Consider the following 16,569-nt stretch of genomic DNA (forward strand, 5'->3'; position numbering starts at 1 on the left):
TTTGAATATTTGGTAATATTTTTTTCAAGAACTGGCTCCTTTATAGAAATGAAAACAAAATACGTGTTAAATAGAGCTATTAAGGCAATGTATTCAATATTAAGCAAAGGTCGTGATCTTGATTTTTCAATAGTAGATAAACACTTATATGACAAAATTGTTGTTCCTCTCCTTCTATATGGATGTGAAATGTGGGGTTTTGGAAACAATGAAATTATTGAAAAGATATACTTAAAGTTTTTAAAATTATTATTAAATGTCAAGTCATCCACTCCAAATTATATGATTTATGGTGAGCTATGGTAGATTTATGGTAGGTCAACCATCATTACATTTACATATAAAATCTAGTTTTATGGTGTCGGATGATGCTTTTGGGAAAATGAAGAAAATATTGTTATATGTTATATAAATTTCTAGTACATACAGTCAATTTCCCAAAGGATGGAAACCAAAATGGTGTTTGAATTTAACGAAAAAAATAGATGACTGTCTTAATGTATTGTATAATGTTGACAAAATGAATACTAACTGGATTGTTAAACACAGATTGAAAGATCAGTTTATTCAAGACTGGGTATCTAAATGTAACGAATCGTCTAAAGGTGTAACTCACAGACTCTTTACAAATCTTACTTTTCGATGTCAAGAATATATATTGTCAAATATTTTAAAACATAAATAACGTATATCATCCAGGTTTAGAACCACAAATCATAAATTACCCATAAAAAGGGGAAGGTGGTTAAATGAAGATCGAAATAAAATAATGTAATATTTGCAGTTTTGATATTGGAGATGAAATACATTATATCCTTATATGCCCTGCTTTAAATGATATTAGGCGACATTATATACGAGATAAATATAATATTTCATACCAGACCTAATGTTATAAAATTTCATAATCTAACTGCAACCAAAAATGAACATATACTTTTAAAATTGTGTAAATGAATGGTGAAGATAACGAACAGTAATCAATCTCTTTACTCCGACAGGCAATACAAAATAGATAGTTGGGCAAACACGGACCCTGAACACACCAGAGGTGGGATCAGGTGGCTAGGAGAAGTAAGCATCCCCTGTCGACCGGTCACATCCGCCGTGAGCCCTATATCATGATCAGGTAAACGGAGTCATCCGCAGTCAAAATCAGTATGCCAAGAACAGCTTAACAATCGGTATGATAAATGGTAAATACATACAATTAATTACTGAGAGAGTAAAACCTTAAAATGTATATAGAGTCTATCATTGTACTTATTTATTATCAAGATTGTGATATATATTTAGATGAATTACTTGTGCGTGCGTGAATATTGTTTTTGAATGCTTGTTTAATATGTTCTGTATGTTGTGTGAACAGCGAATGAGAAAAATAAAACTTAGTTGGCCAGGAACGGCATGACAATCGGAATGAAACAAGTCAGAGAGCATTTGGCCCAAAGATAGGTTGTAATGGTAATCTAGATTGTTATAACGACCATAGAGGTTGTGAAATGCCTATTTTAAACTAGACTGTTGATATGTAAGAATAATATGATAAGAATTTCATGAATTTATAAACTCCTTGGATATATCTATTACTTGCTAGATTTGTGTATCAATATAATTCAGTTGATGAAAACTTATTGTGAACATCGTATGTTTGAAAATGTATACCAAACCGGAAATAACGCATTCGCTTGTAACAATCAACATATCAAAGTGTTTACCATGGCAAATCAGTGTATCAAGGATTTACTGTAGTAAATGAATGTATGAAAGTTTTTACCATAGTGAATTATAATCCATACATCAAATATTTTACCATCGTTAAATAATTTATCAAATTACCATTATAGTAGATCAATATAGAAAGGGTTTTAACCAAAGTAAACTATTGTATTCAGAATATTACCATAGTAAAGTAATGCATCAGTATTCCTTAATCTACCTTTAAAATGCAAAAAAAAAAGTAATCCCGCATGTGATAAAAACTCTTTGAAAAATTATACAATTTATTTTATGAAAGGTGAAGATAACAAACAGTGATCAATCTCAGAATTCCTATACTTTACAAAATTAGATCTCGGATTCCGTATCAAATAAAAAAAATCACAAACACCACACCGTTCATTTTCCGGAAATATACAGTGCTTCGGAGTGAGTGAAGAAGTTGGAGGAGCTAGATATATTTGTCTTCTTTTTCTTCATGCATCGTTGTTATTAGATTTGATTTTAATTCTAGTTGCTCCAAAACGTTATCCTTCAACTCTAACATGAATCCATGACCTTCATCTGCTGTAACAGCGACCCGTTCACTAACAGCAATGTGTAGAATCCAAAAGGACAAAGTTACAAACCAATATTCTAAGTCTATTTCTCAATAACCCCATGAATGTTTTCAAATGAGTTCAACAGAATTCTCATCTGATAAACTGTTAGAAATGTGTCTCATCATTTCATCTCAATCAAATCTAATGGTATTTCTCGACAATCTCAAGAATGTTCTCAAATAATTAAAAGCAGATCTAAACATTTGATAAATTCTCAAACATATGCCTCATAGCATTCCAATGTTCTCAAATCATTCCAAAGTTTTGCTCGGATCCAAAATTTATCAAACAGATGAACCACCCTTGAATATCACGAGTGCGTATTAATTTTGGAATCCTTATAACATTTAATACATCAACTGAAAAGGCCCTATTTCACTCCTAGTTTACTCCATTTTTCCAAATCTTTCATCAAAAGTGCAACATGACTATGTATGTACATCATTATAAAACTGTATGTCTTTGGTATAAGGGATGTGTAATGGTATGTATTTTTGTTAAACTAGCAGAAGACACATTTTCAAAGCAGTTAACTTTAGAAAACTATAGAACACATGCATTGACCACACACAACCTAATACATGTGATTAATCTTATTATATAGCGCAAAATATCTGATTGGGTGACGATAGTGGGAAATATTTACATGAAAGGCGAATATAACGAACAGTGATGCATCTCATAACACCTACAAGCAAAACAAAATAAAGAGTGGGGACAACACGGCCCATTGGACATACCAGAGGTGGGGTCAGATGGATAGGGTATGTAAGCGTACCCTGACGACTAGTCACACTTCCTGTGAGCCCTATATATTCACCATATAAACGGAGTTATCCGTAGTCAAAATCAGCGTGACAAGAACGGCCTAACAATCGATATGAAACATGTCAGACAGCGTTTGACCCAATGATAAGTATGTATAGGAATGTGGACAACCCCGGTAATTCGCTATCCTGATCAGGTAAACGGAGTTATCCGTAGTCAAAATCAGCGTACGAAGAAATGTCTTACAATCTGTATGAAATACGTCAGAGAGCATTTAACCATACGATGCATGCATAAATAGAAAAATAGCAATTTTCATTTATTTTAAATAGGTTGCCTAAACAGTTGCTGTTTCTGAAAAATAAACACTCTTTCCTTCAATACATTTGGAATTGACATGCATATCTCAGACTGTTATTTAGCTTATTTGATGACGGTTCGGTATATCTTCGTTGATAATGCTTAAGTCCTACCTTCATCTTGGAACAATATAGACAAAACATAATTGATATATTTTGACAAATATTATAGATATGGTTCTAAATCTCCCTATGCGGATCTGCACATGACGTAACTAGTTAAACATAAAATATCCATGGCATACAAATCTCAAAATTTACGATATGTGTCATATTTAGATGTTTTAATATAAGACACATATAGTATGAAAAGTGAAGAGTATAAAGTATAGATATACTACATTTAACATCCTACCCTATATACACAACATTGCTCTTCCTTGGGATGATTTTGTTTTTACATTGCACCTTTCATCCAATCCTTTTCATTTATTTTGATGAAATATTGTCAAATACATGTTGCCGTCTATCACTTTTAGGACATCTCCAAATATTCAAATAGTGTTTTAAGTTGTCGATCCCATCCTCTTCGAATACTAAAAACCACACCATCCTCATATACTGTTATATGTTGTCTTTTTCCCTCCTCTTCGTATGATAAAGAACACACCATCCTAAAAACAATTATATAGATTCAACTGTATCATACATATGAACTTAACATTTTCGCTTTTCATCTTAGCTGTTGTGGTAGCTTAGTAGTAAGGGCTTTTGCTTCGCAACCGCTAGACCTATATTCGATTCGCAATTACAGTACCACGTTGAACTTAAGACGTTTGATAAAGGTAGTAACCTCCCCTTTGCCGAACGCCCGGCATGAGAAGTAAGAGTCGGAAGAAACGGCAAAGTGTGATAATGATCTTCATTACTACGTCTACACATGTCATGTATACATTATTTACGGTTTGACGTAAAACCTGGTAACATATCTATTTGTACGTGATTGAACAAGCAAAGATAACGAACGGTGATCAATTTTATAAACCCTATAAAGAATACAAAGTTAAGAGTTGGGCAAACACGGACCACACGACATACCAAAGGTGGAATCAGGTGCCAGGGGAATTGGGCATCTCCTGTTGACCGGTCACAGACGCTGTGAGTCCTATATCTTGATCAGGTATCAGGTAAACGGAGTAATTCGTAATCAAACCAGTATGTGCAGATGTTTGATATGAAACATATCAGACAACATTCGACTTTTTTATACGTTGCATTTATAAATTACTATTCATCATTATAACGATCATAGAATTTGCGATATGCTGACCTTACACGAGACTGATGAAACCCCTGAACTTAGGTTCGAAACGCATGAAGTCTTAATACAGAATTCTTATTGAGATTATCATCCATTTATCTTTCTCACTCAGCACAATCGAATGCTTGTAGTAAAAAAAAATCACATGCATTAATATTTGTCTTTCAAAATACAATGTATCTGATAACATCTGAAAAAAATATATTGCTGAAATCCTTTGTAAACATTAAACAAAAATAATGCAATGAATCCGACAATTTTGGAAGAAATTTTGGATAGCTGAATACGTATAAATTGTACACACACTACAATACCTTGATAATTATTGGAAGTCCAGTCCAGAAACTGTGGTTGGGTATTACTTTCACGCCACTGTTTTTCCTAATGAAGACTTGGAACAATATTCCTCCAATCAGATAAACAGCGAACAGGCAAAAACAGCTGAAAATGCAAACAATAAGTTGTACAATGCATACATGTTTTGAAATATAGTTTAATTGCAGTTATATCCTTAGAATAGATATATAGAAGACATCAAATTCGGGTATAACAACTCATGAACCACTAATTCAGGTAAATTAAGGCATAATATTTTAACAACAACAGATTCAGGCATAATAACGCATTAACCACAAATTCAGGAATAAAAACTATTCAGCAAAACTAAATCATGAACCAAAAATTTCGTGAATCACAAAATTAGGCATAAGAACACACCAACCTTAAATTCAGGCGTAAGAACTAATCAATCATCAATTCATGTTATAAGCACACATTAACCACCGATTCGGTTATATAAACACACCTGCCACAAATTCAAATATCGAAATGCATCAGCCTAAAATTGAGGTATAAAAACCATCAATCACAAATTAGGCATAAAACTTATTAAAACCTAATTTGGTTATAGAATCATACCAACCCCATGATCAGAAATAGATATTCATCAACTCCAAACTTAATTACAAAATTCCGTCCACATATTCAGATAAAAGAACTCACTCATCACTCAGTCTGTTATTAGACACGGTCACCCACAAATCAGATATATGAAATTATCAATCACATATTCAGTTATATGAAAATGTAAAGATAAAGGACAATGAGCAATTCATAACTCCCACAAGGAATACAAAATTACGAGTCGGGCAAACACGGATCCCTGGACATATCAGATGTGGGACAAGGTGCGCAGGAGAAGTAAGCATCCCCTGTCGACCGGTCACACCCGACGTCAGCCCTATATCTTGATCAGGGGACTTATCAAATACAGATTCGTGAGTCAGAACCAACAGTCACAAAACCAAGCCTCAACGGGTATTTGGACTTTGTTCAATTCACGGGAATTTGATTTGAAAATAATACATTACTGCATAAAGTACGCAAAATACGTAGAACAGACGAATGTCACTTGTGAAAGGTGAGGATAACCAACAGTGGTCAATCTCATAACTCCTATAAAGGTGAAGATAACGAACAGTGATCAATTTCATAACTCTTATAAGCAATACAAATTAGAGAGTTGGGAAAACACGGACCCCTGGATATACCAGAGGTGGGATCAGGTGCCAAGGAGGAGTAAACATCCCCTGTCGACCGTTCACACCCTCCGTGAGCCCTATATCTTGGTCAGGTAAACGGAGTTATCCGTAGTTAAAACCAGTGTGCGAAGAACTATCTAATGATTGGTATGAAACACGTCGGATAGCATTTGACACAATGATAAGTTGTACTGGCAATCTAGATCGTAATAACGAGCATATAATTTGCGAAATGCTGTCTTTAAACGAGACTGTTGATACCCTTGCGCCATCAACTTGTTTGTCAGTAGCCTGTCTCGATTAAAAAACTAACCATACACAGAACAAGCTCTTGCTAATCGAATCAGTTGAGAGATATAAAAACCGTATGTAGTTGATAATGGAATAATGCTCCATAAATATAGGAAGTTGACGATGGAGAAGCTGAAATCATCTCGCTTTTCATAAAGTTTGCCGTTAGCATCTACTTTCAATAAAATATATGAAGCAGAAGTGACATATGAATGAAAATTATTAATGTTGATAGATAAAACGTCGTTGATATATCTAAATGTCGAATTGAAGGCCTCAGCAAGATATTTTTTTTTTGGTTTCACGTAGACGTTTTTTAATAAATTCTGCTTCATAGGAATATAGAAACAGGTCAGCTAACAAAGGAGCACAATTCGTGCCCATTGGAATCCCCGCAGATTGTTGGAAGACCTGATCACCAAAGACGACGAATATATTGTCAATAAGGAAGTCCAGCATATTCACAATTATCAGTGTTGAAGGTCTTAATATTTAGAACACTGTTTTAGTAATTTGACTATTAGGCTCATCCTTCTAATTACTACTAACACGTTGAATATGACAGGGTACTCACATTATTACTAGAATGGTTCCTGCAGACAATCCACTAGTACTACCAGTAGATGAATCATCCCTTGGGCATGCGTATTTGCCTCTGAAAATCAACGCCTGCAGAAAAAATATATGCTATAAACCGGTGTATAAGCTCAGATGCTCAAGTTCAACAGAGATTGTCATTATTTCTTAACTGAATTATATATTCATGCTATCTCAAAAATGTTGGAAATTCAGAAATGTTTACAGACATTGGTTTTGCATGTCACATTCCACTATCATAAAAGTTGTAATACGAAATATATGAGCGGAGCAATATCTGACGTAGTATAGGGTACTTTAAGATACATGTAAGACCTTAAAATTTGTGGTTGTGTGTCTCGCACATTTAAAGTCTCCCATTAAATTCGTCCAAGTTCGTATCTTCTACATTAGACTTTGGGGGTGAAATATTGTCCCGGGACTTTAAATGAATTAATGATAACGGCACAATGAGAAGCAATGATATTGGGCTTTTCTTCGAACCATAAGTGACAAATATATCGTAGTTTTGTCGTGTTAAATGACGGATTCATTGATGGCTAAACTTGTGACCGGTCACCTGTAGAGTCTTATCGCAGGGGCTAAATTTTAAAATGTTCGAATCTCAAAAATATCATTATACATAAAATAAATTTTCACTTAGGACATTCTTCGAAGGTGTAATATACATCCTGAAATGAAATTCATTCTTAACTGTCCCTCATTGTTACGGACCCTCAGCGCTAAGCATCGTTCTAAATCTGTGGTACTTCGCCTACCGATGATGATATCTCACTATAAGTGACATATTATCGACAGGATGTAAAACAAACAAAGAAAAGACTCTTAAAAGAACAACTATATAAGTGTACAGTCTTAGATGGAGTATCAATATACATACAAAAGTTCCTTGAATTGCTTCTCCGATTGGTTGGAAGACATCTGGGCCTTGATCGCAATACAGATAGAGCACTGTCGTTCTGAAATGATATGAGATGCATGACTTCTGATGAGCATGGTTCACAATGACATGTAAGCAGAATATGAAGTTCCAAGCAAGTTATAAGAACGTTCACTCGACTCACAAATAATCGTGGTGCTTTAGCTTAAATCAAGAAGAATCATTATGTATGGGTGGGTGTCATTTACAACTGATTGGTCTAACTTTTCTACGCTAATTTATCTACACCAAAGACTAGAGATTTATAATGTCCCTATATGCAAAGTCGCCCGAATTCCAAACTCTACGAAGCTTTGTTTATGATATTATGTGTATCATCTAAAATGCGCTATATGCTGACCATACCAATATCTATGTGTCCATAATAACTTGAAATTCCACTGAATACCAATTAAATCAAATACTTATATCTATCTCGTTATTGTTTTTTGAAAATGAGTCAACGACTGTTAACACCATGAAGCAATATCTTTGTATATCGTTTGATTATGAAAATGTCTTAATCTCTATATCCAAAATGCCATCCCGCTACCTCCGTAATACAAAATTCGCTTTGTGATCTAGAGGTATCGTGTTTGAGCTCGGCAGTGACAAAGCAAAAACCCCACAGTAAATCTTATAGCCCACTGTAAGTCGTATACCCACTGTAAGTCGTATAGTCCACTGTAAATCATATATCCCCTATTCCTCCACAAACCCTCGGCAGCAGAAGTGAAAATCAGAGATAGACATGCATAAAGAGATAATGCAAATCTAGAACCCATATCATAATATAGCAGGCATTGGCAAATTAGCGATTACTAACTGTGAAATTATTCAAAGCACTTACCATAATTGTAATTTTGTCGCGTTTTAATCAAAGTCCGCTATAACCTGATATGATTGATAAGTTCTCGAAGATACCAGAAACTCCAGACAGTAAACAATCCTAGACCATCAGAGTCTGTGTAAGACGTACACACACATATAGTGACACGAAAGTGTTGAATGTTCATACAAAACATTGTTTATATTATCCATAGAAATTGTTTTCCCTGCGTGGAAGCCATAAAAAGATGGGAGACTGCAATTTTTTAAGGTACCTAGGACCTTGGTATATTGACTGATAGGTCTCTCCGAGAGGTACCTTGGACCACGTTTGACTATGTACATGAGAGTAAAAGATATATGACGAGCTTAATACGGCACCCTAAATAGTGAATGTTACAAATGCATACAAGCAGGCAACGACAAACTTTTGCTTGCTGATATATCAATATCCGTCATGCATAACTCTTATCCTTCGACGAATTTGGCTCCACTTTTTGGCACTCTGTTTTCCCCTAAATTAGCTCTAACAAATATGTTGTTATTTCGGATTTCAAAAAGTTCGGTTGAGCATCACTGAAGATACATTATTTGTCGAAATGCGCATCTGTTACATCAAAATTGGTACCGTACAAGTTTTACATTATGACCCCTGGGTCGAGGCCTCTGCTGATAGACTGTTAGTCCCCGAGGGTCTCTACAGCCCAGTCTAAGTACTTCGTTACTAGCTTGAAAATACGGATGTATATTTAATTCCTGTGATAAAATATAGAAATTCGTTTCAAAATTAAGGATTATCTCCCTCATACATAGCTCTTATCCTTCGACGAATTTGACTCCACTTTTTGGCACTCTGTTTTCCCCTAAATTAGCTCTAACAAGTATGTTGTTATTTCGGATTTCAAACATTTCGGTTGAGCATCACTGAAGAGACATTATTTGTCGAAATGCGCATCTGGTGCATCAAAATTGGTACCGTACAAGTTTTACATCAAATCATTACCTCAAAGTATTTGTGTATGTATCTGCCTGGTATGTTATTGTGTATGCTTGGTTTGTGCTGTCGTACTCAAACGCAGCACTGTCTTGAGAACCACAATTGTACTCCTGTCCTGCATGGGTTTGGCATACCTATTATATGGTAACATATAATGCTAGAATACATTTTGAACAGTCTCATACATAGCCATATCATATCGAAAAATTAAACAAAAGATACTAGTTTTCTTCCCCTGATTAACTTTACATGCATCTACAGTATTACATTTAGTATGTGTTGTATTGGAGTGAAATGCTAAGTGCGTGGAATGCAAGGTGAAGGTAACGAACAGAGATCAATGTCATAACTCCTATAAGCAATACAAAATAGATAGTTAGGCAAACACGGACCCCTGGACACACCAGAGGTGGGATCAGGTGCCTAGGAGGAGTAAGCACCCCCCGTTGACCGGTCACATCCGCCGTGAGCCCTATATCATGATCAGGTAAACGGAGTTATCCGCAGTCAAAATCAGTGTGCCAAGAACGGCTTAACAATCGGTATGAAACACGTCAGACAGCATTTGACTCAATGATAGGTTGTATTGACGAACTTCTTGTCAGTTTGCCGTTAATGTCAGAATAGCAGTGTGTGTGTTCATATCACATAAGTAGACATTTATCATTACAAAATATAAATATACATTTATCGCAACATGTAATTTATATAACATGTAGACATTTATCGTTACATGTAATGTACGATCCCTGGGTCGAGGCCTCTGCTGGTGGACTGTTAGTCCCCAAGGGTCTCTACAGCCCAGTAGCTAAGTAATTCGTTACTAGCTTTATATTACGGATGTATATTTAATTGCTGTTATAACATTTAGAAATTCATTTCAAAATTAAGGATTATCTCTCTTATGCATAGCTCTTATCCTTAGACGAATTTGACTCCACTTTTTTGGTACGCTGTTTTTCCCTATAATAGCTCTACAACTTCAGTGTTACTTCGGAATTCAAACATTTCGGTTGAGCATCACTGAAGAGACATTATTTGTCGAAATGCGCATCTGGTGCATCAAAATTGGTACCGTATAAGTTTTACATATAGTATGTAAACATTTATCGTTACATGTAATTTATATAGTATGTAAACATGTATCGCTATATGTAGTTAATTTAATACGTATACATTTATCGTAACATGTAATTTTGATAATATGTAGACATTTTTTGTTAAATGTAATTTATATATGTAGACATTTATCGTTACATTTAATTTATATAAAGTCTGGCACGCCCAAATTTCATTTTATTTGAAAAATTACCCTGTACTGACTTTGACACAAAAATCAAGAATGGTTATATACATTTTTGTTAATATTCTAGAAAAACGAAGTTAAGAAGGTACTTGCATAAATTGATGTTTAGTATGAAAGGCGAAGATAACGAACAGTGATCAATCTCATAACTCATATAACCCATACAAAATAGAGAGTTGAGTAAACACAGATCCCTGGATATACCAGAGGTGGGATCAAATGCCTAGGAGGAGTAAGCATCCCCTGTCAACCTGTCACAGCCACCGTGGGCCCTTTATCTTGATCAGGTAAATGGAGTTATCCGTAGTCAAAATCAGTGTGCCAAGAACGGCCTAACAAATCCTGAAATGGTACAATTCTTCAATAGAAGCGTAAGGATAAGACATAATTTTCAATGAGTAAAAATACAGTTATATGACTACATTACAGGTATTTTTGCAATTATGCTCAAATGAAAAATGTATCACAATTTACCGCTGCATTGGTACACAACCCTTCAGAGAACGGTTCGCATGGATTCCAAGAATAGAGATCCGCTCCCCCACTGTCGAGGACGTCAAGATATCTAAAACAGGCATCATGCACGTATCAATTAATAATGCAGTTGTCGAAGAATACACATACATCATTTTTAACTCGTGATTTCCCAGTTTGTAATCGACTTATAAATCATATTAATTTAGATCTAATCAATAGACGGTCTCACACACCTCTATCTAAAGATTTATAAAAGCTATATGGATTCATGAATTTAATAACGATATGTAACTTTAAATATGAATATTAATATTTAATCCACCCTCACAAGGCAGGGTTTTGTGATTACGCACCCTCCACACAAACCCTTGACAAATGTAGCTATTTAAATATCGGACTCAGGAATCCGCATTTAATTGGGTCCAAATCATGCATTGAGGCCACTCAAAAAGCGGTTCTTATTCTAAACACATGGTAAACTTAAGTAATGATGGTTTTGAACAAATGATGGAAAGTTCTTCAAATTTTTCAACTTTCTGTCGCATATGCAATGATATCAACTTAAAAAACAAAAAGGGCAACAGCCTTAACAGTCACCGTAGATAGTAAAATGATGAACTCTTATCTATATCTGATTCAACGTACGGATCCTCCTCTTCTACAACTGGGAGCAGTACAATTTTACTATTATGTACCAAGACACATTGGAAATATGGACCTCGCAAGCTCGATCTTTATGCATGTCATTTATGTATCTTCAGTGGAATTCGCTTGACATGAATCTTTATATAACCATAAAATATTTGATTGTACTGCATTGTAGAACCATACATAATTATGAAAGTAGTTTTCTTAGCTATTTATGGTGAATTATGAGTTCACACGGTGACGTGATATACATTAACGCCATCTTTGTATGATGTTAGAACTAGATAACATCTACACTCACGTGGTTCCACGTCAATGTACATTTTTTTTGTACGTATACCGATTTCACGAATATCATCTGACTTGGCTCAGATCTTTTACTTTCTACTTACAAACTATTCTTTGTAATAAATGATGATAACAGAATTCAATTTTGCGTTTGAAGCGACAAAAACAACAAAAACAAAAACAAAAACTATTCTTTAAAGGTGCATGGACACAACATCAGCTGAAAATTTTCAAATTTTATTTTCCCATTTTGAATAATTACAATTCTTAACGAAGTTGGTTTGAAGAGTCAGCGAAACTTTGAATGTGAGTTGTCGAATTACAAGAACTCACAATTCTTTGTTATCTAAACAAGGCTAGAGTGTTGTGAATGGTTTACGTACACTAGTAAAAGTTCTGTTTAAAGCATATATTTCAAATTACAAGCGAATTCTAAATATGATTAAACAATATCTAGTGTTTGTCACTTCTCGTTTTGTTTTCAACATATTCCCTATTAAGGAATATATATATAAACCAAGACATTGTTTACATAATAAAGAATTCAAATATGAATTAAAAATGCGTAGCTGTAATCTGGAATAAAAGCAAGGAGGATGACGAATGCGGCGATTGACGGATATTGATGAGTTTTATCCTTGTACAATCTAGGCCTAGTGATTGACTCATCTGACATTTTGATGATATCAATATATAATCTATTGAAGTCATCAATTGTAAATCCAAAGCATTAGATCGCCTCAGGACGACTGTAACATCACAAAATGAAGACCTATTGCTCGTGTTTGGTATAAAATATTGTTAACGGTTTTATCATAAAGAGGATAAAAAAGTAGTCATTAAATCTTTTTCAGCATCTTAAAAAGTATATTAAATTGACAACATCTTAGCGATCTATACTACCAAGGGATGTAATATCGTGTCGATAATTACTGGTTAAAGAGAGACAAAAAATGATGTTTAGGGAAGCCTGCAGAAAGTGCCGTCATCCGACCTTCTGTGGTGCACACATAGAGTTCAGAAGCGACATTTAACATTATACTTGTCTGACACTTACTCTACGCATTCTACCTGTTACAAGAATTGCAAATTTTAGATGTGATGTTAATAAAAATCGAAGTTTCAATCTATTATAGAAAAGTTTATCAGCCATTAGAAGAATTACTTTTCCCAATGATAACGGCGTGTTCACTTCTACATTGGTTCGTTTTCTCAGTAATATCATTGAATTTCATAATATATGTATTTTTTTTTAAATCATATGTTTTGTAGATAATACGTGTGCAGTCACATGCACGGATAGCGCGTATGTTTCTTATTTCTCTTTCCCTTTCCCCGCCTCCCTCCCTCCTCCGTTACCCAATGAAAAAATAAATACTAGTATACAAACTATAATTTCTCCAAAATAGGTGATATCCCCGCGGACCACTTTGATAAGTCGTTCTGAATAGTTAGTTTCTACTTTCTGTAAGTTGAAATGAACACTTTTGAAAACAAATACAATTATGCTAAAGTTCGCTAACAATTACTGTTACTGTAAAGAATGAGGGGCTACCCTCAGTTATCTTATCTAATGTAGTACCTTCCCCAGCACCATGTAAGGTTCTAATCCAGCAACGGTTTTATTTTTTCCCAGATTACTTTCTATATAAGTGATATTTTAGAAATGACATTTTGAAGATCTCTATTTCTAAACATCTTTGCACATGTACGTAGATGTACATACCCTTTGCATTCCTATGATAACATTTTCTCTGATGCGGTATATATCCTAACCGTTATATTTTTACTGTCGTTTGAAATATTTTAATTATTTTTATGGATTATTTTTCTATGCATTTTACCCGTGAACTGCAATTATTCACTTCCAACTGTCTAGTTGCCAGCTATATTATTCTTATATATCAACGTCAATCTTTACTACTTACATGAACACATGATCAAAAAATTTAAGACATACTCATAAAAATACACATGTCTATCATAACAAAACACAGTCATCACATACATGGCACATGATTCGTCACATGATTAGGTTATGTAATGATACTTACGCGGGTCCATTGGATTTTGTCAACGGTTTTAAGTCAATCACTTTACCGTCGTCCAGTTTACATTTACATGAATTCACCTTTTTACACGTGTTTTGTGCAGTTATGCAAAAGAATAACGTAAATAAAGATAATAAAATCACCCCGGATTTCATGGCGGTAATGCATATGTCAATCTCGCTCAGTGATACTACCGTAAACCTAGTGGGTATCTCTGATTAAACAATGACCATTGATATTGTTTACCGTAGAATAGATTGGCGGATCTACAGACCTAGCGGTACATTCGTTTATCAAATCAAATGGGTACAGTTAACTTTCATTTTAACAATCACGTGTACAAATAACTGCAATTATAACTAATCGAATATTATTTGTAAGAACCATGCATAACACACAAGGCACGTTGTGGATGAAATATGTTGTAATTGTTCTCCTGGTATCAGGAAACTCGCCCCCAAGAAAGTTCGCACTCAAGATAACTCGCCCTCTCTTTGGGACTACTCGCCCCCTCTTCGGGACAACTTGTCCCTCTCTTGCGATATAACTCGTCCCTTCATATTATACATGTTTACAATTATTATTTTTGGTCTAAATCCAAGAGGTGTATTAGCAAAAATTAATAACTTTCTAATCGATAGCATATACATCACAGACAAAAAGATATGTTCACAAAAACACCGAACTTTGTGTCTTTTTATGCAAGACAAAGGATTTTATTGAAAATCCAGTGTTTGGGTTTAGTACATTCATCATCACTTGTGTATGCATGTAAAATATATAATTTCAGCGGAAACAAGTTAGCGTTTGGTATAGGGAGAGTATTAGCTTGGTCTACAGCTGACATAGTATAATTATCAATAATCTGCGTCTGTTAAATCTAATTGTTTGATTTTCCCCAAGATGTTTTACATTTACTTCAAAGGTTCAGAGTATTTTTCCCTTTACGCACTAAAAGATAATTACATGTATCAGAATATTCATGCTTCACATTTATACTTATGTAGTATACATATTGTATCGATGAAACACACACACACCTCCCCCCAAAAACCCCACAATTTTCTCAGTATTGGGCCCGGGGACATTTAATCAATTACCTGAAGATCAGTAAATATAATTTTCCTAGCCAATTGAATTATGAAAAATATCAATTTTTTCTGAAATGCACCAATTAAATCTGTATAATTCTATTAGAATTTACCATTCGTGTTAAAGTATGAAATAAAAGGACGTATCTTTATAGGGTTAAAAATGTAATTTGTCATACAATTACACAAACATACACACACAATAAAAATAAAATGTGATAATATATTTACATATGATATTGAGGGCGAGTTGTCTCAAGAGAAGGGGCGACTTGTCCTGAGAGAGGGTGAGTTTTCCTGAGAAGGGACGAGTTGTCTTGGGGGCGAGTTGTCCAGTATTCGTTCTCCTTACTTCAGTAACGCAAATATATCCATGTATTCACGGGGTGCTATCATAATGTTCCCCCTGCTCCAGCGCGTATTCGGCGGATAAATCTGCATTTATGCGTGCTAGTGTAAAAATGAGAATAACAAAGTTTCTATCCCTTTTATCCCTAAGAGAAAATTATTTAGCAAATATCATTGATCGGTGCAACTTAGATACCATATACAAATGATATTTTTTTTAAAAATGAAGACATCTATGTTTTCTAAAAAGAGAAATCACGTTTCTTTCAATGCATTGTTCCCGTTTCTTCCGCGTTATGTTTGAATTTCTTAACATTTAGTGGTAATTTTACATCAACGTATGGCTTGTCGGACTCACGGAAGTTGTGACCAGTTGGCAGGGGATGTTTACTCCTCATAGGTACCTCATTCCACCTCTGGTATGTCCAGGGGGTCGATCCGTGCTTGCCCTACTCTTTATTTTGTATCCCTTATAGAA

General features: G+C 34.6%; 1 protein-coding gene across 1 annotated transcript; it reads right to left on the reverse strand.

The window, feature by feature from the left end:
- Positions 1-1,990: 1,990 nt before the first annotated feature.
- On the reverse strand, positions 1,991-14,849 carry LOC125666073 (cation-dependent mannose-6-phosphate receptor-like). The gene is made up of 7 exons (XM_048899195.2): positions 14,656-14,849; positions 11,663-11,753; positions 9,889-10,016; positions 8,019-8,097; positions 7,116-7,210; positions 5,024-5,150; positions 1,991-4,062 (listed from the first exon to the last, which is right to left on the reverse strand). The coding sequence occupies exons 1-7, from the start codon at positions 14,805-14,807 to the stop codon at positions 4,003-4,005; spliced, it is 732 nt and encodes a 243-aa protein (XP_048755152.2). The 5' UTR covers positions 14,808-14,849; the 3' UTR covers positions 1,991-4,002.
- Positions 14,850-16,569: the final 1,720 nt, after the last annotated feature.

This window comes from Ostrea edulis, chromosome 10 (assembly GCF_947568905.1).
Source record: "Ostrea edulis chromosome 10, xbOstEdul1.1, whole genome shotgun sequence".
NCBI classification, from domain to species: domain Eukaryota; kingdom Metazoa; phylum Mollusca; class Bivalvia; order Ostreida; family Ostreidae; genus Ostrea; species Ostrea edulis.

What these genes read in the sequence shown, in the direction of transcription:
- LOC125666073 (XM_048899195.2), bottom strand. Translation starts at nt 14,807, where the DNA reads ATGAAATCCGGGGTGATTTTATTATCTTTATTTACGTTATTCTTTTGC. An exon ending in GGTTGTGTACCAATGCAGCG is followed by an intron (nt 10,017 to 11,662) that starts GTAAATTGTGAT and finishes ACCATATAATAG; the next exon opens with GTATGCCAAACCCATGCAGG. An exon ending in GACTTCCAATAATTATCAAG is followed by an intron (nt 4,063 to 5,023) that starts GTATTGTAGTGT and finishes AATTGTTTTTAG; the next exon opens with GATGGTGTGTTCTTTATCAT.